The following is a 27,445-nucleotide window of genomic DNA, read 5'->3' as shown; positions in this document are numbered from 1 at the left end:
GCCGCCGACTATGCCCGAGCCCACCTCCGGGCAGTCGCCGCGCGCCGCCCGGTCCCCGGCTGGGGACGATGCCAGACGCCCGGGAGAGGCCAGGACAGCGGCGGCGGCGCGATGGTAGTGACAAGCTCTGCCCGAGGCGGCGGCGGGGACCGCGAGCCCTCCAGGCGGCGGGGCTGCGGACTTTCGGCGCCTGGGGCCGCGGCGCTGCTGGCCGGGGCGAGCTGCCTGTGCTACGGCCGCTCCCTGCAGGGCGAGTTCGTGCACGACGACGTGTGGGCGATCGTCAACAACCCCGACGTGCGGCCCGGCGCCCCGCTGCGCTGGGGCATCTTTTCCAACGACTTCTGGGGCAAAGGCATGGCCGAGAACACCAGCCACAAGTCCTACCGGCCGCTCTGCGTCCTCACCTTCAAGTGAGTCTCTCACCCCGCCGCCGTTTCTCCTCACCCCCAACCCGGGCTGGGAGAAGTTGCGGGACTGGCTTGGGGACCGTTTCTTTTCTCGCCGCCCCTTCCCCTCCACGCCTCCCTCCTCTCCAGGCTGCCCACGCCCCTCTGCTCAGTGGTCCTCCGCCCGGCTGCTTGGGATTCCCGGGGCGGTTCAGGAGGCGCGGGCCGGGACTTGGAATTGAGTTTCTCGAGAGCCTGCGCTCTGGGCGGGCAGGTCTCTGGGGCCAGGGCTGGGAGTGGGCTGGTGGAGCCCACCCGCCTCCGCACACCTCACCCCCGTGGTACGGTGGCCAAGTGAGACCGGCGCGGGCCCGACGAGATCCGGGCGGGTGGCTGTGGTGGTGAAGCTTCGAAGTTGGGGGTTTCTCGGCGGCTGCTGGTGAGCTGTGCAGACGGGGAGTGTGTCATCTTCTTGGGAGTCGTGAGCTGCCAGGGCTTGCGTGGGTTTGGAGAGGAGCAGCACAGCGGGCAGAGGCGCTCTCCCGACCTGCAGACTTGGCTGCTCCTGGAGCCTCGCCGATCTTCGGGAAGGGCTCCAGATTTAGACTTTAAAAGGTGCAAAGCAAAGGAAGGCAGGAAAGCGTGGGATCCTCTGGGGGTCCTGGTGTCCCAGTTGAAGTAGTGTTTCTTTTACCATCTCGGAGTCATGATTCAGCATTTCAAGTGTGAATAAGGTGCAAAGGGAATCGGGAGAACGCCAGGGTTTTGCGGGCTGGAGTATTTTCTTGAATTTAAAAGACGGCTAGCTTCAGGTGGAAGGGGAGAAAGGCTGATGCCAGGGGAGTGCTGGCTCGCGCGTCATGAGCTTGACTCAGCTCCTTATAATTTGGCTCGGCATTTAAGCTTATAATGTGCCGGACAGAACTGTTGAAATAATATTGGTTCAGTAACATCAGCGTTTTAAGCATTTTCCAACGGGTGTAATATGAACCCGTCTTTGTGGTACTGGTCATTCGAGACAGGGTAAACAGCTTGAAAAGCCTGCCCAGGCCGGGAGGCTGAGGTCTCTTGACAGGTGGCTGATGACTTAGAAAAGGAAACCAGAGCGATTGTACTTAATTCTTCAACTGAAAGTTGAATGTTTTAAGGCGGGTGAGGAAATAGTACATTTGAGTCTGAAGAGAGTGTTTTATAAACATTTATCCTTTTGGAAAGCAGTTTTGTTTTTCAGCTGAAAGATAATCTCAGCTACTAAGTTGCTCAGTCCTTTTTTTCCCTAAATGTTTCTTAAAATGGCACATTCTTAGATGGCACGATATGTGTGTAACTTCTAAATTGACCTGCTTTTTCATTTATTACAGAGAGGTTTGTTGGTTAGTTTAAGGTGTGGTAGCTCACAGCATGAGGTGTGCTGGGCTTATAACAGCCACGGAGACCGTCTAGGTCCCTCCTCCGAGCTTTTTCTGTGTACAAAGATCAGGGTCAAATGCCTGTGCCCACTTGGTGGAGGGTGGGGAAGAGTGTCTTCACTTCTTGACTTTCTAAAAAAAAAAATTTTTTTAATTCGTGCAGGTGGTGGCAGGGACAGAAGAGAGAGAAGGAGAGGAAAGGAGTAGACAGTGAGGCAAGGCCATTGATGAAGAGGAAAGCAGGTGTTGTGCAGAACAGGGGCAAAGGAGAAGGAGAATTGAGGGGGCAGGGGGGCACCTCTTCATTTATGATACTCACTGGTTATAAAAAGCAGCCTGGTTGCTCAGATGCATTGCTCTTTGTAGAGTGTGTCTTACTGGTTGTGTAAGATATACCTCTTTTTTTGAGAAGATTGAGTTACAAGTCTAGGGTGCACTAACTGGAAAGTAATAGTGCCTCTTCAGAAAGAGAAATTTAACTAACCTTTCTGTACTCACAGGCATTGATTTGAATAAGACGTGGAGGCTTTCTCATCACAGTCACCTGAGGTGAAACTGCATCTTCCAGTGCAATAGCGTGAGGCTGGGCATGTATAAGGGACTACGTTAACGATGTTAGGCCCACACAACTCTGAAGATCGTTGCAAGGAAGGACAGAAAATCACATTTATTAACTATTCAGTGTGAACCAAGCATTGGCCTAGGAACTTTACATAGATCATGACTTTAATGATTTTTATTTTAGGTAATCGGTGAAAACACAAAGTGGCCTTTGAAATATATTCAAACTATCTTAACTGTATCTTAAGCTTGTTTGAGCAGAAATTTTGAGAATTGAAAACCATTCAATTAATTAATGATTAATTTTGTTGTAAGAACACCTAACATGAGATCTACCATCTTAAATTTTTAAGTGCACAATACAGTATTGTCAGCTATAATGTTGTACAGCCACTCTCTAGCACTTATTCCTCTAGTATAATTGAAACTATATACCTGTTGAACAGTAACTCTTGGCGCCCCTCTCCTCTCATCCTACCCTTGGCAACCACCATTTTACTATTTCTAAGAGTTTGACTACTTTAGGTACCTCACATAAGTGGACTTCTGCGACTGGCTTATTTCACGTAGCATAATGCTCTCCAAGTTCTTCCATGTTGTTGCACATTGCAGGATTTCCTCCTTTTTAAGGCTGAATAATATTACATCGTGTATATGTATCACTTTTCTTTATCCATTCATCTAACGATAGACACTTAGGTTGTTTTTATATCTTGGTTATTGTGAATAATGCAGTGAACATGGGAGTGCATATATCTCTTCAAGATCCCGATTTCAATTCTTTTGGATATATACCCAGAAGTAGGATTGCTGAATCATATGGTAATCGTATTTTTAATTTTTTGAGAAAACTCTATCCTGTTTTCCATGGTGGCTGCACCATTTTACTTTCTAGCCAATAGTGTACAAGGGTTCCAAATTCTTCACATCCTTGCCAATGCTTCCTTTTTTTTTTTTCATAAAAGCCAACCTAACAGGAGTGAGGTGATAACTCATTGTGGTTTTGATTTGCATGATTAGTGCATGATTTGCATGATTAGATTTTGATGATTAGTGATGTAAGCATCTTTCCAAGTACCTATTGGCCATTTGTATGTCTTCTTTGGAAAAATGTCTATTCAAGTTCTTTGCCCATTTTAAAATCAGGTTATTTAATTTCTTCTGCTTTAAGTTGTAGGAATTCCTTATGTATTTTAGATATTAACAACATATGAGATATTTGGTTTGCACATATTTTCTCCTCTTCTGTAGGTTGCCTTTTCACTCTGTTGATTTGTTTCCTTCGCTGTGTGAAGGCTTTATGGTTTGATGTAGTCCCACTTGTCTAATTTTGCTTTTATTGTTTATACTTTTGTTATCATATCTAAGAAACCACTGCCAAACCTAACATCATGAAGTTTTTCCCCTGTGTTTTTCTTCTAGGAGTTTTACAGTTTCAGGTCTTACATATAAATTTTTGATACATTTTTGGGTTGATTTTTGTGTACGTTGTAAGATAAGGGCCTAGTTTCGTTCTTTTGCATGTGGATAACCAGTTTTCCCAGTACCATTTATTGAAGAGACTATACTTTCCCCATTGTGTATTCTTGGAACCCTTGTTAAAGATCATTTGACCACATATATGTGGGTTAATTTCTCTATTCTTTTCCATTGGTCTATATGTCTGTTTTTATGCCAGTACTGTACTGTTTTAATTACTGTTAACATTGGAATATATTTTGCAGTCAGGAAGTGTGGTACCTTTAGCTTTGCTCTTCTTGATCTATTCAGGTTCTTTCGTGGTCAGTATGAAATTTATGATTTTTTTCTTTTTCTGTAAAAAATGCCTTGGGATTTTGATAGGGATTACATTGAATCTGTAGATGGCTTTGGGTGATATGGACATTTTAACAATATTAAGTCTTCCCATTCATGAACATCAGATGTCTTTCCATTTATTTGTGTCTTTAATTTCTCTCATCAGTGATTTGTAGTTGTAAGTGTATACGTTTTTCAACTCTTTGGTTAAGTTTATTCCTAAGTATTTTATTCTTTTTGATGCTATAGTAAATGAGATTGTTTTCTTAATTTTGGATAGTTCATTCTTAGTGTATAGAAATACGGCTGATGTTTGTATGCTGATTTTTGTATTCTGCAACTTTACTGAATTTGTGTATTAGTTCTGATAGATTTTTGGTGGCATCTTTAGGGTTTCTACATATAAGATCATGTCATCTGTAAACAGTGATAATTCTACCTCTTCCTTTCTGATTTAGATATCTTTTATTTCTTTTCCTTGCCTAATTGCTCTACCTAAGACTTCCAGTTCTATGCTGAATAGAAATGATAAGCGTGGGCATTCATGCCTTGTTCCTGATCTTAGCAGGAAAGTTTTCAGTTTTTCACTGTTGAGTATGATGTTAGCTGTGGCCTATTCATAAATGTTCTTTATTATGTTGAGGTAAATTCCCTATAAACCTAGTTTGTTGAGAGTTTTTTTACCATTAAAGTGTGTTGAATTTCATCAGATTTTTTTTCTGCATCTATTTACTATGATCATGTGATTTTTATTGTTTGCTTTGTTAATGTAGTGTATCACATTAACTGACTTGCGTGTGTTGAGCCATCTTGGCACCCCAGCGATAAAACCCACTTGTTCATGGTGTGTGATTTTTTTAATGTGTTGTTGAATTTGGTTTGCTAGTATTTTGTTGTGGATTTTTGCATCTGTGCTCATCAGGGAAATTGGCCTATACTTTTCTTTTCTTGTAGTGTCTTTATCTGGCTTTGCAAACCCATTTTTTAAAAAACACGTTGAATTTTGAGATAATTGTACATTCCTATGCAACTGTAAGTAATAATATAGAAATCCCTCATATCCTTTATCCATTTTCCCGGGTGGTAACATCTTGCATAACTATAGTACACAGTCACAACCAGGGGGTTGACATTGATACAATCCACAGTTTTTATTCAGGTTTCATCAGTTTTACATATATTCTTTTTCTTTTTCTTTTTGTTGAATGTATATTTAGTCTATGCAGTTTTATCACGTGAGCCTACCATCACAGTCAAGATATAGAACAGTTCTATCACGAAGAGCCTTCATGTTTTCCTATCATAGCTATAGACACCTAATTGATAACAACTACTAATATGTACTCCATCTGTATGTAATTTTGTCATTTCAGGTGTTCCATTTAGAACCATACAGGGTGTAAACTTTGAGATTTTTTGCACTCGGAATAATCCTCTGGAGTTTATTCAGATTGTTGCATGTATCAATAGTTCATTCCATTGTATTGCTCAGTAATATTCCATTGAATGGATGTATCACAGTGTGTTTAGTTATTCACCTGTTAAAGGACTTCTGGGTTGTTTCCAGGTCTTAGCTATTACAAATAGTGCCACTACAAACATTCATTTACAGGTTTTTATGTGAACACAAGTAGTTGTTTCTCTGGGATAAATGTTCAGGAGTACAATTGCTGGGTCATATGGTAGTTGCATGTTTAGTTTTTTAAGAAACTGATAAACTGTTTTCCATCCATCCTATCAGCAGTGTATGTTTCTCTCCTTCCTCACCAGATTTGGTATTGTCACTGTTTTTTATTGTAGCCTTTCTGGTAGGTGTGAAGTTGTGCCTTTAATTAGCATTTCCCTAATGGCTGATGGTGTTAAATTTTTTTTCACGTGTCTATTTGCCTTCTGTATGTCCTCTTTGTTAAACTTTCTCTTCGTATTTTTTGTCGATTTTCTAAATGGATCTTTTTTTAAATGTCGAGTTTTGCGGTTTCTTTATACATACTAGATATAAATCCTTTGTCAGATATGTGGTTGGTAAATATTTCCTTCTACTCGATAGGTAGTCTTTTGAGCTTCTTAACAGGGTTTTTCCCTGTGCAAAACTCAAACTGATTTTTTTTTATTAAACGTATTATCTTTGATTTAGTGAATGAATGTCACACATACTAACGGCTAGAAATTCCCTTAAGAATAAACATAAAAAATTTATTACTTTATTTATAAAGATGTGTAATGCTTTTTTTTTTTCTTCTTTTTAATTTTTTGGCCGCACCAAAGATCCGCACTGGGGATCTTAGTTCCCTGACCAGGGATCAAACCTTTGCCCCCTGCAGTGGAGTCTTAGCCACTGGACCACCAGGGAAGTCCCTGTAATGCTTGTTATTATAAAGGTACTTACTTGTGTAGAAAGAGACTATTCACAGTTTTTCTCACATAAGAAATGGGCAGCAGCTGAAGTGAGGAAATGGATTATTAGAATGTCTCCTTTTACCAGTTTGGAGGGCAGGGCACAATGGAAAATGAAGGCAGCTTATGAAGGTGCAGTGATTTGTATCATATCAATTTAGCAAAGTGGAACTACGACTTAGAAATTCCTTTCCTGTGTTGTACAGGGCAAGGGCTGGACAGGAGAAATTTCTTCGAGGTTTGGAAAGTGAAAGTGAAGTGGTTACCGACCAGGATTCTTGGCCTCCTTAATCAATAGAAATTGAACTGAGGCCAGAAAATTCAGGCGAGGCTATATTGGGGCCCCTGCTGCAGCAGGGGGCAGTGAGAACAAGCAACAGGTTCCCTTGCCTGTTCTCGCTTCCTGAGGGGGGCCAGCTTGTTCCTTACATGGGGTGAGGGTAGGAGTGTGTCCAGGGGTCAGGCCAGAGGGGTGACTTAGGTGGTTTGCCCACCCATTAGGTGGTGTCAGGTGCAGGGGGCGTGTGCGGCGTCCTGCTTGTGCTCAGGGCCCTTCAAAAGTGGCAGTTGGGTTATTGGTCTCTTTGAATGTTTTTTCCAGAATTTGCCCCAGCTGGGCATGCAAGCATTTATTTTTAGTCCCATATAGTTTCTTTGTATTTTGTTGCTCAAGGAGAGGTTTGTCTAGGTGCAAGCATTGCAGCACTGCAGCAAAGGGTCTCAGGTCCCAGCCTGTCTCAAAGTGGCCGTGTTCCCGAAAGTGCAGTCCCACTGCTCACCGCTGGAAAGCCAGTACTTGAGAGGAAAGGTTGGTGGAAAAGAAAGTTTGCTTATTTTGGAGGCGACAACTAGGGGAGAAGATGGACCCATGTCCAAAGGCCAACTCCTCACTGACAATCAACGGACAAGAGCTTTTAAAGGGGTGTTTGAGGGATGTATAGGCGGAGGGAGGGGGCCGTGTACAGGAACAGCATAATCAGCTCTGACAGTCATCTTGAACTTGGTCATGTGGTGGTGGTCTGATGAGCATCATCTTGATTGTTTTAAACACAGGGTCAGTTCCAGGGTTGGTTTGTGCCCATTTCTTTGAGGCCAGTTCTTGGAATTGTGGCAGCTTATGTGATGGCTACAGTCTGGTCATCAGGTAGTTAACTTCTTCCACCTGACGGGGGTTTCAGTATTTACAAAACAGCTCAAAAGATATGGCTCAGGATATTATCTATAGCCCCTGAGGAGGAACTAAAAGTCCTTGACTTTGCTTAATGACTACACTATTTAGTCTTGTTTGACTGCTTTCCTTTGCTTCTGCATTTTCTCATTTCTCTGATTAAATTTTTTCTTTGACTAAAGATTTTCTACAGACAAAATGCGGGCGGAGGACATGGGGTCGGGGGTGGGGTGGGGTGGGGTCTGTCCTGGGAAGGCCGCATAGGGTCCTGTTCTGTTTCAGCCATGTACCCACTCAGAAGGTGCGTGTAGGTTTTGGTGTGTCGCAGCTCGTGCTGGTTGCCCCAGGCTTGCTGAGTAAGCTGCTCTGGTGTGCAACAGCTGCTAATTCTGCAGCTCCTCCGGAATTCTCCAGATCTCCTTTAGCTACTTGGAATCATGGTGCAGGTATGTGTGCAGCTCTGTGGAGACTGCTGGCCTGTTTGCAAGCCACTCCCACAGTTAAAGTTGGAGCCTAGGAGGCTGCAAGAAACAGAAGTGTATTCTAGTTCATCTTTGTGGGTTCCAGTCGCTCCTTGCTTTCCCCTACTTCAAGTCCATCCTTCCTGCTCGAATGCCTGCCCTGCTGGAGTTCCACTTGTTATAGACACAGTAGCAGCAGCCTTGCATAGGCTATGTAAGGAGTTGCCATGATTGTGGAAGGTCAAATCTCTGCAGCAAATTCCTTCTGCTGTATCATTCCTGATCTGCTTCTCTGGTCAAACTTTAACTGATACAAATAATAATTTCTTTGTGTTGCTTGAAGTGAATTTAGAGTTCTAATGAATTTCTGTCTCTAGTCAAATCTTCTGTTCAGTCTTTTCATAATCTCATTTCCAAGGGCACACAGGAATATTTTTGGACTGTTGTAGAGCAGAATCAAAACATCTGTGAAAACTTAATCTGCAGCAGTAACCTTTTTTATTTTTCTTCTTTATCCTTCACTGGCCATGACGTGTTTTTAACTGTGGAATCAGGTGAAGCACATTAAGTCACTTTGTAGACACTGAATTGACACAGAACCAAACCTCGTAATGCCCATAACACCCACCTTGAAAAATGGTCCTGATTGATATAAAAGGTGCTTAGCTTTTTAAATTTTATTTCCTTTCTACCCCCCTTTCTCTTGAGGAGAAGCTCCTGCTGGATTGTTAGCGGTGCCATTCCATATCAAGAAGCAAGGAGAAGCTTCCTTCAACAAGAAAGGACCAGCGGTTTTTCCATGTTAAAGATGGGGAAGTGAAGGCAAATTAAATGACCTCAATTCTCTTTCCATGTTTAGGCTGTTGAATCATAGTATTCTACTAGTTCTCTATAAAGTTTTATTTTATTGAAGGCTCTGTTGGTAATATAAACCAGATGAGTGAAAGTGGCTGGTTTAAAATGTCAGTTAAAAAATAGAATATCTTAATATTGCAGCTGTAAGGATTTGCAACATTTTAATGTTTTGATCTTGAGAGTTTTTTGCATCAGTTTGCATCTTTTAGTCACAAATGATATGCCAACCATGAAAATCAGCTCTAACCGCTGTGCCCAAAACCTAGAAGAAATGGTGGCATGTTCCTTTTGGTTTGACCTCTATGGGAATTCATTTTGAGATGGTCTATTGCTACAAGACATAATTTTGTTTTCTAAGTCTGTGATAGGAGACAAGTGAAGACTGTTTAGGATGTTTGACTAGATTGTCTAGGATGTTCAGTGATGGATGTAGTTAAGGAAAAATGTGATTGGAGGCAATAAAGGTTTTATAGAGAAAAATGAAAAAAAAGTTCTCTGAAAATTTCATGCCAAACTAAGTTTATCTTAGAAACCCCAAGAGGAGGAGGTTAGCATCCTTGCCTGTTAGGATATGTTTTAGACGTAAGATAGCCTTTAGACTACAGTCTGTCTGGTGGTGTAGGAGGGATAGAAAATGAGAAGAATATATTTCTGTATCATGAGGGTATTTTTTTTTTTTTTTTGCGGTACGCAGGCCTCTCACTGTTGTGGCCTCTCCCGTTGCGGAGCACAGGCTCCGGATGAGCAGGCTCAGCGGCCATGGCTCACGGGACCAGCCGCTCTGCGGCATGTGGGATCTTCCCGGACCGGGGCACGAACCCGCGTCCCCTGCATCAGCAGGTGGACTCTCAACCACTGCGCCACCAAGGAAGCCCCAAACGTATATACCTTTGAAAGAAAAAAAATTTGCTAAAAATTGACAGCTCAGTTATAGGTATAACTAACTATATTATATTTGGTGTTGATCTGTTCATTTTTGTTATTTACTGACTCACTTCTGGAAGACTTTTCTTCTGGGACTTGCTTCCTTCTGTGGTCACTGATCTTCCTGCCCTCAGTTTCCTCACCCTTTCTTTGATGCAGTCGCTACTCTGAGTACTATGTGACAACAGAGACTGTAACGGCCTCCTCCTGACCGGCTCCCCTTTGCCTGACCCCTCCCTACAGCTTCCTCAGAGCCAGGTGAGGATGAGTTTTGCTTTGGCCTCAGGGCACCATCTCCCCGCTGCACTTTTGTTTACACTGGTGCCTTGGAACTGCATCCTTTGGTTCTTTATATACATGAAGTGATGACGATTTGCTGATTTATTCCTGGTACTGGAGGGAATGCAAAAGAAGAGCAACTAGAATGATTAAGGGCCTAAGGGATTCTCCTTAGAGGAAAAATGAGAAGAACCAGATGTCGTTGTTTATTGGCTGAATGATCTAAGACTATGGAAAGCATTTAGAAGGATGAGAGCTGTAATGAAGGCAGGAGGTAAGAAGAAGAAAAATGAACGGTGATACAGGAAGACAGGAGAACTAGAACTGGGCTGTGGAAAGTCACCAGGAAGGTGTTGGATAACCCATCATTTGAGACACCAAAAGCAGAAGATGAGGGCTTCCCTGATGGCACAGTGGTTGGGAGTCCGCCTGCCGATGCAGGGGACACGGGTTCGTGCCCCGGTCCGGGAAGATCCCACATGCCGTGGAGCGGCTGGGCCCGTGAGCCATGGCCGCTGAGCCTGCTCATCCGGAGCCTGTGCTCCGCAACGGGAGAGGCCACAGCAGTGAGAGGCCCATGTACCACAAAAAAAACAAAAACAAACAAACAAACAAAAAACAGAAGATGAGAGGTACATTTAATTTTTTCTTTTCCCAGGTTTATAGTCTTACTGGAAAAGAATGTATGTTGTGTTATTGCTGAGAAAACTGGATTTTTTTCTGGTAAGCATGGCAACCATATGCAGCCTTACCTTAAGCTTTGAGACCTGGGTATTATTGTTCTGAGTATCACCTGTCTTGAATCACTGGGTTGCTTAGGGCAGATCTCTGGGCCCCATCTCAGATCTACTGGCTTAAAATATCTTGGCATGGGATTAGGGAATCAGCAGTTGCAACTAGCACACTGGTGATTGAGAATCCAGGGAACCACTGGGACTCAGTGGAAGTCTATGCTTAATGAGGTTGAGATGCCAAAATCTCCCTGGCATGGCAGAGAAAGGAATCCAGAAGCTCATTGAGATAGGAATGTTGGGGTGCATTTATCACATCGTCTGCACACACCTCACTCCCACCCTCTACTGCATTCCCTGAGAGGGCCAGGTGCTTCTCCCTTCATTGAAACATTGAGAAATACATTAGTGAGGGAGTGCCTGCAAGGTTGGGAAGCTCTGTGTTGTTTCTTTTCTGTAGACCGAGTGTGATGTGGGAGATGCTGCCATTGAGGTGGGTTTTCCAACTCCACTGGGGGTGATGGGATCCTGGAGTTCCAGAGGCCAAGTGGCAGAGCTTAGCTGCCAAAGACTAGGTGAGAGCATTTGCTTTGACAGGCATGGGGATGCCGTGATAATCAGAATGTTTTGGCCCACAGGGATCATTGGTGGTGGCATGAAGTAGTCAGGCGGCCCTCTTAAATGTTACTTGATCTATACACCAGGAAAATTCCAGGTTCAGGGCCCAGAACTAGACATGAGTCACGGCGATGGAGCGTCACGACCTCTCACGCAGTTTCCAGACCCCTGCCAGTTCATTGACGTATGGCTGTTTGACTGAAACAGAGTTGGGGTCCCCTTGAGGAGGGACCCTAGTATATTCCCTAGTAGAAGTCTCTTGCAGAGATACAGGCTGTTTTTATGTTTTTCCTAAACCAGAGGTATTTTTCGAAGAAGAAAACTAAAAGAGAATAATGGGCTTTATCTAGAGCTCTAGGCTGTGAGGTGTGCATTGCTGGGTGAGGGGCAACCAATAACTTTCTTCTCCTCTCCTACCCCTCCTCCTGTGGCTGCTTGATGCCAAACTGTGTGACCCTGTGACCTTTCCTGGGAACAGGTGCCTTCCAATTGCTGTGAGCTCAGTATGGCCCCCCCACTTTCTGGGCACTTTTACGAAGAGGCCGAGGATTTCAGACAGAGACGGGGCTCTTTACGTTCTGTTTGCCAAAATCTGGAAGGCTTTCAGCCAGTAGGCATGCCTATTAAGATTATTTTAGAAAAAAAACGTTGTTTTACTTCCTATTGCTTGGCCTACCTTTAAATGAGAAAGGAAGGCTAAATCAAATAAAGTTAGAGATTCTTTGAATAGAAAGAGAAAGATGATCTTTTCCAACTTCATGTAAGTTTATTTGTTCGTTCAGTAAACCTTTACTTAGAATCTACTGTGTGCTAAGTGAGATGGATACAGTGACAAAAAATTAATTTCTAAAAATGTATGAAAATGCTCATAACATTTGAGGAGTGTAGTAAAAGAGTTTTAGAAAACTGATTAAATTTTATGATGGAAGTACGTTCAGGGTGACGTGGAACCTGAGAGACTGTCCTCTCTAAATGGTGTTTAAGGTAGGCTGTTATCGCATCTCTGTGTGGACATTTCTGGTTATCCCAAACACAGATTCTAGTTTTAGATCTTACATCTTTCTTTGAGCTGAAGTCTGCCTCTCAGTAGTTAGTTGGCAGACCCCATGGCAAACTGTGAGTACTTGAACCACCTAAATGGGCACCCAGGTATGTCCATGCAGCCATGGAATACCAGAGTTGCCAGGTCTTCTAATATTTGAAGAGAAGCTGGAAGTTTTTATATGAAATCACCTGTTTTATTGTGTGACGAGCATGCACCAGGCACTGTGCTAGACACTGGGGATGTAGCCATGAATATGTCAGAGATCCTTTCCCCCGGAGAACTTGGTATCATTTCTGTCTGCCATCTTTCTCCAGGCTGAGTGCCCCCCATTTCCTCAAGCCTATCTCACTGAGACATCACTTAGAGACCCTTCCCCCAGCATCCTGGAGCTGTCCTGTGAAGGTGCTCTGGCGTTGAAGCAGCACCCTGAGGGGCTGCTGCCCCACATTGGATACCACCCACGTTCCCTTTCCCACTTGCACAGAGGACACCTCCCTCTTCCTTATCTGTACCTGGTAGGTTCGCCTCCTGCTAGAATTCTCTCACTTTTAATCTTCCTCTGTTTCTTCTCTCTTTCACCTGCTATGCTGTTCACTCTTCAGTAGCCAATGCTGTGTCTTCTCTTTGTATCTCTGGGCTCCACGTTATACCTGGCATCTAGCAGTTGCTCAATAAATATCTGTTGGAGTGAATTGAAATGAAAAATATTGACTTAGGTGGTTCCCTGACTGTCTATTGGTAGTTTGGTCTGTTTCGGTGACCAGGACATAGTAACTCTGAGCTTAGGATAGACTAATAGCCCTTGGACAGACCATGTGTAGAGTTTCAATCTGGATTGCGAATATCTTGTTCTCTTTTATGTCCAAATGTGGGTCTTTACTGTCACCCGTATTCTGTCGAATCCTGTTAGAATTAAGTAACAATTTCAAGCGTTTAAATTCTTTGTGAAACTCAGTCTCCCAGTACAGTAACTAACTCTCCTTCCCAGATACAGGCCTTCTGCAGGCTTGGTTAGCATACACTATAGATTCATTTAAGATTTTGGTAAAAATATTGGACAGCTCAGAGATATTATCAGAACCCTGTGACGTACCCTGGAGGTCTCCATCCGAGGAGACACTGATTTGTTATTCACCACTCTTTGTGTGTGCTCAAACCTGTCTTATTCTATCTTGTATGCAAGGAGATCATGAGAGATTCTGATAAATGTCTTTGTTAAAATAAAGATGTGATGCATCTATCACATCCCCTCTCCTATTAACCTGTGAGATTAGTCAGTTAACTCCCTTTTTGTGAACCCCTGTTGGCTCCCAGAATCAGATTCTTTTTCCAGTGCTCACAAATAGAATAAGTTCTAAAATTTTGTCATCATTTCATCTTAAGCTCACTTGTCTATAATTCGGAGAGTTCTTTCTCCATCTTTTAAACATTTAGAAAACTCTCCTAATTCTAGATTCTTGGTGATTTCTCAAAGCTTAGATTCACTAGTGTCAGGTACCACGTGAGAGGCCTTCACACTGCCACCTCATCACTGCAGTGGTTCCCCATTCAGCAATTAAAAAAATATATTTTGGCATCTACTTGAATTCACTTAAAACACCAAGCACTCTGTCCTAACCAATTTCCAGAAATAATCTATATGGATAACATCTGCATCTTTTCAGATATGATACATATGGACACAAAGGTGACTCATGCCTACTATTTTGTATCATTTTGGAAGGGGAAAGGAATGTATGTTAAGTACCTCATAAAAGTGTGGTAATATAGTAATACGGTCAGTCGTCTTCAGTGATGCTTTTTACTTTCCAAATGGTTGAATAACAAATAAATTAGAAAAATAATAGGTCTTTTGTTTTCTTTTTAGAAACAGTGCTATTATTTTTAATCCAGAGTTATGATCTAAAGTATAATATGTGCGGGAATAGTCAAATCCATAAGGGTTTTGGTTTATTAGGTGTCTTCCCTTCTCTTTATTGCTGTTTTTGTAATTAACACAGTGAGGTGCATCTTTTAGATTGACAGGGCCATTCCCATCTCTTCCTCTACTCACACACACAAGACTTCTTGTGGGAGTTTGCTCCCACACCAAGCAATTCTCCGACACCTGCTGGGTGTCCTAGAATTCGATTCAGTCCTGACACTCCCTACCTGGAGTTAGCATCAGATCCGCCCGGGTAAGGGCTTGGTTCTACACGATTGCCCTACTTCAGACACCAGTCGCAAGTACTGGGTCCCCAGGTTACCCCCATTTATGTCTGACCTGGCTACAAGTTGAGGGTTCCCAGAACCCCCTCCTCAGCTTTGATAATTTGCTGTAATGGCTCACAGAATTCAGAGAAACACTTATGTTTACCAGTTTATTACATAAAGAAGGGTATGATAAAGTGTACAGATAAACAGCCAGGTGAAGTGATGCACAGATTAAGGTCTGGAGGGTTCTGAGTGCAGGAGCTTCTGTCCCTGTGGAGTTGGGCTGCATCACTCTCTGGGCATGTTGATGTGTTCACCAACCTGAAATCTCTCCAAACCCCATAGTTCAGGGAATTTTATGGAAGCTTCATCACGTAGGCATGATCGATTATTAACTCAGCCTCCCTCACCTGTGCCCTCTCTGAGGATGGGGGTAGGGCTGAAAGTTCCAAGCTTATAATCCCACGTGATCTTTCTCGTGACCAGCCCCCATCCTGAAGTCATCCAGGAGCCGAGTAAAAGTCACCTCATTAGAACAAAAGACACTCCTATCTCCCAGGGAATCCAAGGGATTTAGGAGCTCTGTGTCAGGAACCAGGGCCAAAGACCAAGGATTAGAACAAAAGGTGCTCCCATTGCTCTTATCACTTAGGAAATTGCAAGGAATTTACGAGCCTAGTGCCAGGAACTTGGGGGCAGAGACCAAATATTAAAACAAAAGACGTTCCTAGCACGTGTATCACTTCGGAAATTACAAAGGTTTTAGGGCCTCTGACCAGGAGTTGGGATGAAGATCAAAATATATATTTCTTACTATATCACAATATCACATATATATGTATATATATTTTTTGAATACTTTTCTGGTTATTTCCTTACAGAAAATTCCTAGAAGTGGAATTTTTGGCCAAAAGTTGTATAATTTTTAAAGCCTTTGATACATGTCGACAACCTAGAGACCTTTCAGTTTGGGCACCCACCTACCACATGTGAGATTGCCTGTTTTCTCTCATTGAGATGGGTGTGAATGAATTTTAAATGAATGGCTTAGCTGGTCTGGAAAACTCAGCCTGATGAAGTGAGAAACAGTGTAAAATCAACCTCAGGGGGATGGGCTGTCAGGGAACTGCACCCCCGTTCCCCGAGGTTAGGGACTTGGTCTTGTCCTTCCTCAGCTATCCTGAGCTTTCTGATTTCCGGCAGCTCTATCGGCCTGTGGGCGTCCTCTTGTACTGAAATGGGAGGGATGCTGTTCTCCCTTCTTTAGCTGGACGTCCCCTAGATCACTGCCCTTTCCTCTTTCCTTCTGAATGAGGTATTTCACACCGGACTCCTAACTTAAGGATCTTGGGGGTGTGCGTAGACTCATGGGTCTGTCAACACAGCTGTCTGGGATCTTGCATTGGAGCCCTGGAGTTGGATCCCTCACAGCAATTCATTTTTCTAGGCTTAGTTAGGACCATGATTACTTCAGTGGGAATGAAAATTGAGTTGATTAAGTGACTATGACATTTAGATTCATATGTCCAAATAAAGCCTGAGATGTTTAAAATTCTGTAGGTTAAAGCTGTGTATGAATCAAGTCAAGTGTTTAGAATATGCATATGCCATCGCTAAAGTTGACTTTTAGATTCTTAATTGTTTTTGGCAAACAGGAGGTGTTTGTGTAGGAGAAGCAGATCAAGAGCATGAGAATAAAGTTGTGGTATTACTGTTTTGGTAAACTGGGCTGGAGTCTAGACAGCTATAGGCAGTACCACTTAGGGTGTGTATGCTCTCCCAAGAGAACCCTTCCCTATACAATTGTATCTTTTCTATAACCCTACAGACTCAGTTGGGGACATTCTGTCCTGTTTTTAAATTAAAGGCTACCTTCAGAAGTCTCTCTGTTGTGCATTTCTGTCTTAGGAAAGTGTTTTTTAAGATGTTGAACAATTCATTTCCCTTCTCTTTGTGGTTCTCTTTTTAGTTTCTTTGTCGTAATCCTAGAATTCAGATTCTGAGATCTATAGGAATTTATGTTAGAAAACATTTAATACAAATTCTGAAATGCTATGTTCTTTCTCATCCTTATAATTTCTGCTACAGCTGGTAATTGTGGATAGGTGCCCTGAAGATCCCTTGTGAAGTGGTAATTAACAATGATTCCTTGTGCGTAATCTGAAAATTTGGTTCCTGGTGTCACCGTGGGTGAGAGAACACAGTCATACCTGGTTTGTCTCAACCTTGACCACAGCCGCACTTTCCTGGTCTTTTTCTAATCTGTGGTGGCCATGGCTCTGACCCACAGCACTGTGGACTTGCCTCTAACACTCAGCTGCTTACGAAGAGGTGGCCATGGTACTGGGGGGTGTTTGCATCAGCCAGGGAGTGAGGGAAAAAGGGGTTGCATGCCTGTCTGCCTGCCTTCTCAGTGAGGCCACAGTTTTCTGAAGTAATATTGTATTGCATTTGCAGTGATTTCTGCAGATAGCAAAACTTTTAGATAGGAAAAGAATTATACTCAAATGTACAGAATCACCTGATATTGGGAATCATTTAAAAATAATTAATTGAATAACTTATCTTTTAAAATGATGGATTCCCTTTGCTTGTGCTTATGTTCTGTTTGTAGCTAATTCAGTTTTTGTTTGTTTTTACAGGCTAAACATCTTTTTGACTGGCATGAACCCATTCTACTTTCATGCAGTAAATATCATTTTACACTGCCTAGTGACCCTTGTGCTGATGTACACCTGTGACAAAACTGTCTTCAAGAATCGTGGACTTGCTTTCGTTACGGCATTGCTTTTTGCTGTGCATCCTGTTCACACAGAGGCGGTGAGTGTCATTGGAACTCAATGAAATAATGAAGCAAAAAAGTGATCCTTTTCCCCTTTCGAAACCATGTGAATTTAAAGCTCTACTAAAGTGTTTATCTTTATATATAAATCATTCTGCTGGACAACTTTTGTTTCTGAATGTTCAAATGGCCTTTACTGCACCTTCAGGACTTCACTGCTTTTCTAAATAACCACTGTTATTATTACAGGTGGTAATAAATGACCACAGTTCTTTATCTGCAGAAAACTTAAGTCCTAATGTGTTTTAAACAGCAAGGGGCATTTTGAGATACTTAACGCTGAGTCATTGTTCGTGTTCTAAAATTTTTTCTTTTTTTTTTTTTTTTTGGGCATCTTAACAGTATTCATTTTTCGAATCCATGAACAGATTATCTTTCCACTTATTTGTATCTTCTTAAATTTCCTTCACCAAAGTTTTATAGTATTCAGTGTACAGCTATTTCACTGCCTTGATTAAATTTATTTCTAAGTACTTTAATTTTTTTGATGCTATTGTAATGGGGATTGTTTTCTTAATTTCTATTTTGGATAATTTGTTCTTGGTATATAGAAACATAACTGAGTATTGTAATCGTAAATCCTGCAAACTTACTGAATTCATTTATTAGTTACAACAGTATTTTTGTGGAGTCTTTAGGGTTTTCTATGTATAATACTCTACAATTTTTTAACCTTTTCTCACTCTGCTTTATGTTTATAATATTCATGATGCAGAACTGTAAGTGCTAGGCGGGAGACTATAAAAAGCTGAACTAACATTCTTCAAGTTAGACACATTTAGGAGACTTACCATCAGTTTTCCAAGTTATTTAGTATGAATTGTAGTCATTTGGTGGATAATGAGAAATTTATTTAGAAAATATAGATAGTTTAGATCTGTGCTCTTATTTAAAATATGGACTTAATCATGCACCAAGATGGCGTCATCCAGCTAACCTCGTTTCACATCTCAATAACCACGGTTGGTTTATTTCATGTGTATTGCTACGGGTGGTTGAAGACTTTCCAAGGGTATGTGGGTACCACAGTTTTAAAAGAATTGTTTCCAGAGGCTCAGATTGCATCCGGACACTTTCCTACAGTTCACATCTGGGTCTGAGTGCACACCTGGGGGAAAGGTGTCAAATTGATTCTCCTCTCCCTGTTCCCCTTTCAATTGCCTTTTTCTTATTTAAAGAAAAATAAGGAATGTCTTGCATACATTTACTATGCCCCAGGGGTACAAACAGGCACCTTACAATGAAACAATTTGATATATTGGTGTCAGCCAAGTCTCCTCTAATTAAGGCATCATAAACCCAAAGTAGGGCTTCCTTTCTTTTTCTGTCTTTACATATTTCTGTGAGGAATGCAGCATAGCATTAGAAGTAGGCTGTGATGGCCTGTGAGATTCTGGTTGTCATGGGGATGTATAATATGTTCATTTGATCTGACACAAGAAGTCTGATTTGGCCAATTGGTTTAATAATGAGAAATGGTTAGGCCATATGATGGACGTTTGCCACAAACAAAATTCTAAATCTGTAAGCTCAAGGTTTTGACACAAGTGAGAGTGATAAAGAGCAAGTGATAAAGAAGAAAATTATTTTATAAAAAATTACTTTCTTAAGGGTACTTTTCCCAGCCCTTTCTGGGTATTTTGGACTGAACAAGGTACCTGTAAGTGGAAGACTATTAAGTATAAGTAATAGTCCTTTGCAATTAAGTATAAGTAATAGTCCTTTGCAAAGTCTCGGTCAAGCCTTTTTGCTGTACTTCTGAGAAACTGTGAAAGCAAACGAAACTAATAACAGGTAACTCTAATGATGGGTACACTTCATTTATTTGCTTTCAGCCAGATTAAAGGAGAACCTGATAGAATTGTCAGCTGGTAGATCATTAAGCATTATGCAAGATGATAGATCACTACGATTTTTCAAATAACTTGGGTGTTCAAAGAATTAAGTCACTGTATAACATGGCTACTTCTGTCCCCATTTATGTAAGCAGTGTTTAAATACAAAAGCTACAGATAGAACTGATGCCGCATGCTTTCTTATTCTAACAAAAAATAATATTCAGTCATAGATAACTGAATTTATTAAAAAGAAAGCTACAACTGTATTATTAAGAGGTGTATTTTTTATATTTAATAATTATCATTTTTTCTAACTTACGATGTATTTAATAATTGAAAATAATAGTAATTGGACTAATAACACAAAATTGAAAATTCAGCACTTAGGTGTTTTGATCACAGGAAATTAAAAAAATAAATTTAATTGCATATGTATTTTTACTACAGAGAGAGATAATAAATAGAATATTTAAAAATGTAACTATAACACATTAAGAAAAAATGCTGAGGGGGAAATAAAATGGAAATATGAGTTTAAGGGGAAAGGGTGTAAAATGTCTATCATTTAGAGAAGAGCCTGTTCATATTTGTGTAAGGGGAACATGGTGAGCTTCAAATTGCTGTGGAATGTTTCAGGTGCATTTGGTACATTTAAAGGAGTCACATTATGGCGTTGTTTTAAAATGTCAGTTTCCAAAATGCACAGGAAGTTAGAGCCTTTGAATTATTTAAAATTATGATGAAAAATTTTAGATGTGAATTTTAAAAGATGAGAGCAATGCATAAGTTTTCAATATGATTGTTAGATGAAGAGAAATAATCAAGGACCACTACTCCTAGCCGTATAGAATATATGACACCAGGTCAGTGGCAATGTTTTAATCTAAGCCCATCGACAATATTATGTTTCTGACAAATAATTTCATAAGTAGAGTTAAAAATTTGTGCTTAGAGTGTCTTGGAGAAAATTTTTGTAGGAAAGAACAAATGAGTAGAATAAGAACGGTCCTAATTCTGTGCTTGCAGAGAGGGAGAGCATAAAATGCAGGTAATCTCGGACAGTGTGATCATGAGCTAGCTGGAGTTCTAAGAAAAAAGGAAAATCCTGTTAGCAAAATGACCTGTAAGAAAGGGTTTCACAAATACCGTATGCTAACACATATATATGGAATCTAAAACAAAAATAATGGTTCTGAAGAACGTAGGGGCAGGACAGGAATAAAGACACAGACATAGAGAATGGACTTGAGGACGTGGGGAGGGGGAAGGGGAAACCGGGACGAAGTGAGAGAGTGGCATGGACATATATACACTACCAAATGTAAAATAGATAGTTAGTGGGAAGCAGCTGCATCACACAGAGAGATCAGCTCGGTGCTGTGTGTCCACCTAGAGGGGTGGGATAGGGAGGGTGGGAAGGAGATGCAAGAGGGAAGGGATATGGGGATATATGTATATGTATAGCTGATTCACTTTGTTATACAGCAGAAACTAACACACCATTGTAAAGCAGTTATGCTCCAATAAAGATGTTAAAAAAAAAAAAAGGTTTCAAGCAGCTTTTGTACTAATCGGAAAAAAAAAAATCCATGGTAACACAATTATGGGGACAAAGGAGACTGAGAGCTAGACATTTATTTGGGGAAAAATCTTAAAGAAACTATTTGCATTCACAAGGAGATGGGGGAGGCATAAGAAGGCAAAGAAATTTGACCTATATAATAAACTGTACTGGAAAGTAAAATCAAGAGACTGTTATTTAATTATAGATATTAGCTCAGGTTTCTAGAAAGGAGGGCAGAGAAATAGAGAAAAAGAAATGTGTGTTATGAAAACATAGTGAAACATTATTTGAGAAAAAGAAAAACAGACCATAGTGTGATGAAAGAGGAAGTTAGTAGGATGTGTCTCCTCTTTGTTAAACAAGAACAAAATGAGACCATAAATTACAGCAGGAAGGATGGGGGGCTTAAATTGGGGGCGGGAGGGTTTAGTGTAAACATGTTGATATGATTAAGGATTTGCTTTCTTAATTACGTAACCAACAAATTGTTAAACGAGTGCTTGCTTAGTGCAGGCCCTCTGCTAGGTGCCAAGGAGGTATGTGGGTGGGCAGTGGGGTCCCTACCCACAGTTTGTTCATAAGCTCCTAGAAAAGCCAAAGAGCATACACATAAATACGTACAAGACAAAGCAATATGTTGTAATAAAACTGAAATTCCAGCGAAGGGAAAAATTATTTCCAGTTTAAGTAGAGAGGAATAAATTCATTTATTTATGTAATTTTTCAACAAATATTTGAGTGACTATAATACAATCAGTCAGTGCAGGGCTATAGCAGTGAATAAGGTAGACCTAGAGCTTTCCTCATTGAAGGCCTTGTGATTCTTGGGTTTCCTGACAGTATATTTCTTGGGAAATTTATGTTTTTCTGAATCCCGAATCATGAGAAAAATCAGTAGAGAAATTGGGAAAATTGGGAAATCATTTTAATTCTCCTATGAGAATTAAAACTTATCATCATAGAGACATTACTGTTTGAAGGAATGCACTTCTGTCCAGTCAAAAGCAAGAGCAGGAAATGCTGACACATGGAGTTGAAGGTTAGGGTTGACATGTCCACAGCTGGGACAAGAGTACTTAGGAGAAAATTGGTCATGATCTAATCAGCCAGTTTGGCTTTCAGCTGTTGCCATGTGTTAAGTGTGTGTTCCTGGCTCAGTCTGCTACCAATAGAACTCATTTTTCAGGTAAAATAATTAATAAATATAATATAATAGTGATAGTCCAAGAAATAACAAGTTTTGGGGGCAAATTAAGTCCTTACTTCGCAGTTTCCACATGTGATTCTGTGAAGCCTGCTAGGAGATCTGAATGTTACATTATTTGAATTCTACTCAATTATGTTCACTGATTTTTTTCAAATGTTTGAATATTTGTTAAAGGAATACAGTTCCCAGGTTACAGCTACCTGCTTGGTGATGGAAACCCGAAGCTTAAGGGAAGAAATACATGCTCTCCATCTCTTTGTACTTTTGACCAAGTCCTTTTGTACTTCCCAGCACCCTAGGTTCAGCCTGCATTGTCACGGGATCAAGCCCAAGGGGTGACAACTTGATGTTCCATCTTGCTTCCTGTTGCCCACTCCCACCCCCTTTTCATTTATTCCATGCTCTCATCACTTTAACCTCCCCTTCCAGGAACACCCAGTATGCTTTCAGGACTCTCTTTCCTCTGCCTGGAATGCTTCTGCATTCCCTCTCTGGCCCAAGATTCACATCCCCATCTTGAGTTTCCTGAAGTCCTCCTTGCTTGACCTTTAAGTCTCAGTGAATAAGGCCAGTCTTTCCACGAAGCCTTCCCGATCCTACAGTCCAAATTAATGCCTTCAGTCTTCTCATGGCAGTGATTTCTCCTCTTTACAATACATGCAGTTTCCTTGTAACCTCTTATACCCTCTTTGACTCCTCACCAGATGTTAACTGCTTGGGGCAGCTTTAATCCCTCCAGCTGGCATAATACCTGACAAATAGGAGGCACTTGTTAAATGTCTGTTGACCGGCGTGAAACATGCAATTACTGAACAAGATGATGTTGACGAATTGACTCACTGTGTGGCTAGTCCGGACAGATAGTAGTTGATGACAAGCACCTTGTTTTTAAGACACTAACCCCCTTGCCCCAGAGACCCCAGCTTAACAGGGATATAGAGTAGGTGTCCAGTGACTGCTTGGTGGTTTGGAGCTGGCAGCAGAGTCTCTCAGTGTTAGCACTGACATTTCAACACGCCCTCTGAGCTTCTGCTCCAAGGGACACTCCATTCTTCAAATCTGGGCGCGTCCAGCTGGCACACGCTGCTATTGCTGCTGCTGTTTCCCGGCAGAGCTAGCTGACTACAGTTTGAGAAGCAGGGCTTCAGGCGCCTTGAAGGCATTCGTTATGCTTGCCTAGCTTGTGATTGCCTCATTCCAGCTTGCCGCACCCAATATCAGCTTGCGAGTCCTGCTGTTGTCTGAGTTGGCCACAGCGGTAGTGCTGTGATGGGTGTCCCCCTGGGCCCAGACGCCTGGGCCTTATCCCAGGACTTTGTTGCTGGCGAGCTGGGCTCTCTGTTTAACCTCCCAGAGGCCTTGCTGGTGATGCCGAGCTCAGTGCTCAAAGGGGCGGTGCTGTAGCCTGAGCAGGCCTGGGCTTCACAAGTGAACCGTGTGCAGTTGTTGCTTTACGTACTGTGAGTGTGAGCTGGCCTTGACACCGAGGTGAAACCACACTGTCACTAATAGACATACTGGATTATCTAATAAAGTTAACATAAAATATCATACATTTAAACCTTAAAGTAAAAAGATGGTTTCCATACATCATGCAGAAAAACCCGTCTCACTGTTAAGAGTCTCACCCCCTTTCTCTGCAGGGAAAAGGAAGAAAGAAGGGCATCAAAATGAGTGGGCACTTTGTATATATCATCTTACTTATTACAACAGTAACGTGAGTTAGGGGGTGTAATACTCATTTTAAAGATAACAAAACCAAATCTCAGAACTTAAAGATAACAAAGTTGAATCTCCCTCAGTTGGTTAGAGGAGCCTGTATTCAAGCCTTGGATGGTCTAGCTCAGCGGTCCCCAACCTTTTTGGCACCAGAGACTGGTTTCGTGGAAGACAATTTTTCCACAGACCTGGGGTGGGGGATGGTTTCAGGATGATTCAAGCATATTACATTTACTGTGCACTTTATTTCTGTTGTTATTCTGTTGTGATATATAATAAAATAATTATGCAACTCACCATCATGCAGAATCAGTGGGAGCCCTGAGCTTTCAGTTGCTACTCACTGATAGGGTTTTGATATGAGTCTGCAAGCAGTTGATTTATTATGGTCTCTGCAGTCGAACCTCTCTGCTAATCTGTATTTGCAGCCACTCCCCAGCGCTAGCACCCCCTCAGATCATCAGGCTTTAGATTCTCATAAGGAGGGCACAACCTAGATCCCTCGCATGCGCAGTTCACAGTAGGGTTCGCGCTCCTATGAGAATCTAATGCCCCACTGACCTCCCTCAGATCATCAGGCTTTAGATTCTCATAAGGAGGGCACAACCTAGATCCCTCGCATGCGCAGTTCACAGTAGGGTTCGCGCTCCTATGAGAATCTAATGCCTCCACTGACCTGACAGGGAGCGGAGCTCAGGCAATAATGTGAGTGATGGAGAGCGGCTGTAAATACAGATGAAGCTTCGCTCATTCACCCGCCGCTCACCTCCTGCTGTGCGGCCCGGTTCCTAACAGGACACAGACCACTACCATCCGTGGCCTGGGGATTGGGGACCCCTGGTCTAGCTCCATGTGTGTGTCATTGCCTCTCCTTTATGACTGCAAAATTTGCTTATATAATGAAGATATTTATAGGTATATATCCCAGAAATCTATTTTCCACTATTAATTGTTGATTGATTCTCCAACACACCATGGGCTTCACGTCTTCTGTGATTTGGGTAAGGCTGTTTTCTGTGCCTGAATGTCAAGTCTGTTCATTTCCCTTGTGAATTCTTCCTCATATGTGACCTTTTCTTTGAAGCATTCTTTGAACCATACCCCATTTTTTTCCTTTACAGTTTTATTTCCTGGATTTCAAAAAATTAAGAGAAATGTACACGTTTTGAGTAGTGAAATAATACAAAGATTTATAAATAGCCATCTGTCCCCACCCTTCTTCCATTTCAGTCCCTTTCTGAAGTAACACAATACAAAAAATAATTTCAAGCTTAAAAAATGTAGTGACCATATACTCTTTATCCAGAGTCACCAATTTTTAACATTTTGCAGCATATGTTTTATCATCCTTCCACTCTTTCTCCTTCAATATATAAAAATATTACTTGCTTTCTGAAGCATTTGAGAGTAGGTTGCATAATTCATGCTCCTTTACACCTTAATAATTTCGTTGTATATTTTCTAAAACCAAGGCCATTAGTCACTGTTTCTCTTTAGCCTCCTTTAGTCTTAAGTTTTGAACAGTCACCAGTCTTCAGTGTCTTTCTATTATATTATTTATATCTTTAAATGTAACTTAAAATTTATGTTAGGGTTATATATAATATACAGTGTTATTAATATATTTGTCTTAATATTGTAATTGATAATGGTTTATCATTTATTGCTGTCCTTATTTATTATGATGTTCAAATTGTTGCATATTTGGTCATTGGGAGCCCATTGTTACTGGCTTCTGTGTCCTATTGACATGTGCCTGTCATTTTTTGAGCACTTACTTTCTGACATGAGAAGATGATCCAAGTGCTCTTGTATCTCCTGAGTCTCAACCCTGGAATCAGCTGCTTCTCCAAGGGGCCCATGTTCTTTTTAGTGGACAAATGGCCTGTGGTTAGTGCCAGGATGGCTCTTTGCTACTGGGGTATTTTGCTTTCAGACCCTTTTGGTGATGTTGCTAAGAAACACATAGACACATGCATGTACACTCACACATAGTGATGATGAGTTCATACTCCTTCCCATTCTTGTCTTATTTTTTCCCTAGTGCTCTGTAAGCATCCTCTGTTCCATTAGCACTCTGGTGCCCAAAGACTAGCACAGTGTCCAGAACTCAGTCATTGCTCAAAAAAATATTTTTGAAAAAAACCAGTAAATGAATATACTTTGATGCTGTGAATTGATCTTCAATAGAAGAAAGGTTAAAAATGAAGTTAAGCATGAAAACCTTGCCCCTTCCTTCCTCTTTTTCTCCTTCTTTAAAATCATTGTTAAATATAACTGGAAGTGGTTAGTCATATATCAGAATTTAAAGAATAATGTGTTTTCTAATTCATTATTCCTTTCATTCCTCTGAAAACAAATAACATTTCTGTAATGCGTTTCTGAAAGTGGTTTTCTGAGGTTTTTATTTTTTCACACTTTCTAGGTGGCCGGAATTGTTGGCAGAGCTGACGTGTTGGCATGCTTGCTGTTTCTGTTAGCCTTTCTCTCCTACAGTAGGTATGTATGGCTAAGAATGCCCTTATCTGTTTACAGTCATGCTGTCCCCTGGAAGTTTCTGCTGTGTGTGTGTGTGTGTGTGTGTGTGTGTGTGTGTGTGTGTGTGTTGACTCTGAGCTCCTGCCTGAGAGAGGAGGGAGGCTTCTTGGCAGTGAAATGCCCAGTGAGCTTCCTGGAGACCTGGGATAGGAAACCCTCTCCTTACCAAAAGCTAGGCTGTTCTCTCTTCCAGCTGCATTCTGAACCATGTCATAGCCTTTTAAAAGGACTGCTCTCCCAGTGCTGGGAAGATAAGCTCTTGATTCTTGATTTCTCTTACTTGTAGTTTCTTACTGAGAATGGAATTTGAAATCTTAGCTCTGAGCCAGAATATACTGGGTCTAGTCCTCTCTTCTATTTAACTATGATTTGTTTAATTTCTCCTTTTCATTTTGGTCCTACGTTTTGTTTTTTTTTGTTTTTCCTCTTTATTATCCTCATTAAAATAGCTCAAAGCTTAAAACAGCAAGGCTGAATTGAAAGTAGTATTTCTCAACTGTGATTTTCCAATTTGCACATCCTTTCATCAAAATACAGAAGCTTCTTGCTTTGGTAGACTGAAAAACAGTAAAACAATTTCCCATTATATTGCCCCTTTCCCCCTAACTTGGACAGATTCTCACCTGAGTCGTGACATATCCACATAGGGAAAGGGGTGGGTAAAAAATGAAGGTAGGGCTTCCCTGGTGGCGCAGCAGTTGAGAATCTGCCTGATAATGCAGGGGACATGGGTTCGAGCCCTGGTCTGGGAGGATCCCACATGCCGCGGAGCAACTGGGCCTGTGAGCCATAACTACTGAGCCTGCGCTCCGCAACAAGATAGGCTATGATAGTGAGAGGCCGCACACTGCGATGAAGAGTGGTCCCCGCTTGCCACAACTAGAGAAAGCCCTCGCACAGAAACAAAGACCCA

At 41.5% G+C, this 27,445-nt stretch overlaps 1 protein-coding gene across 2 annotated transcripts in view; it reads left to right on the top strand.

Moving 5' to 3' along the window:
• The first annotated feature begins 67 nt into the window (after positions 1–67).
• Positions 68–27,445, top strand: part of TMTC1 (transmembrane O-mannosyltransferase targeting cadherins 1) — a 265,193-nt gene continuing 237,815 nt past the window's right edge. Inside the window, exons 1-3 of one of the 2 annotated variants that reach the window (XM_007446306.1) lie at positions 68–413; positions 17,467–17,644; positions 26,420–26,493. In XM_007446306.1, the coding sequence (XP_007446368.1) occupies positions 112–413; positions 17,467–17,644; positions 26,420–26,493 (554 nt within the window). In that variant the 5' untranslated portion in view covers positions 68–111. The remainder of the gene's footprint in view (positions 414–17,466; positions 17,645–26,419; positions 26,494–27,445) is intronic. The other variant, XM_007446305.1, reaches the window with a different exon arrangement.

The sequence above is a fragment of the Lipotes vexillifer genome, unplaced genomic scaffold (genome assembly GCF_000442215.2).
Source record: "Lipotes vexillifer unplaced genomic scaffold, Lipotes_vexillifer_v1.1 scaffold477, whole genome shotgun sequence".
In the NCBI taxonomy this organism is placed as follows: domain Eukaryota; kingdom Metazoa; phylum Chordata; class Mammalia; order Artiodactyla; family Lipotidae; genus Lipotes; species Lipotes vexillifer.
Note: the sequence above shows the minus strand (reverse complement) of the source record. Positions and strands in the feature narration are given on the sequence as shown.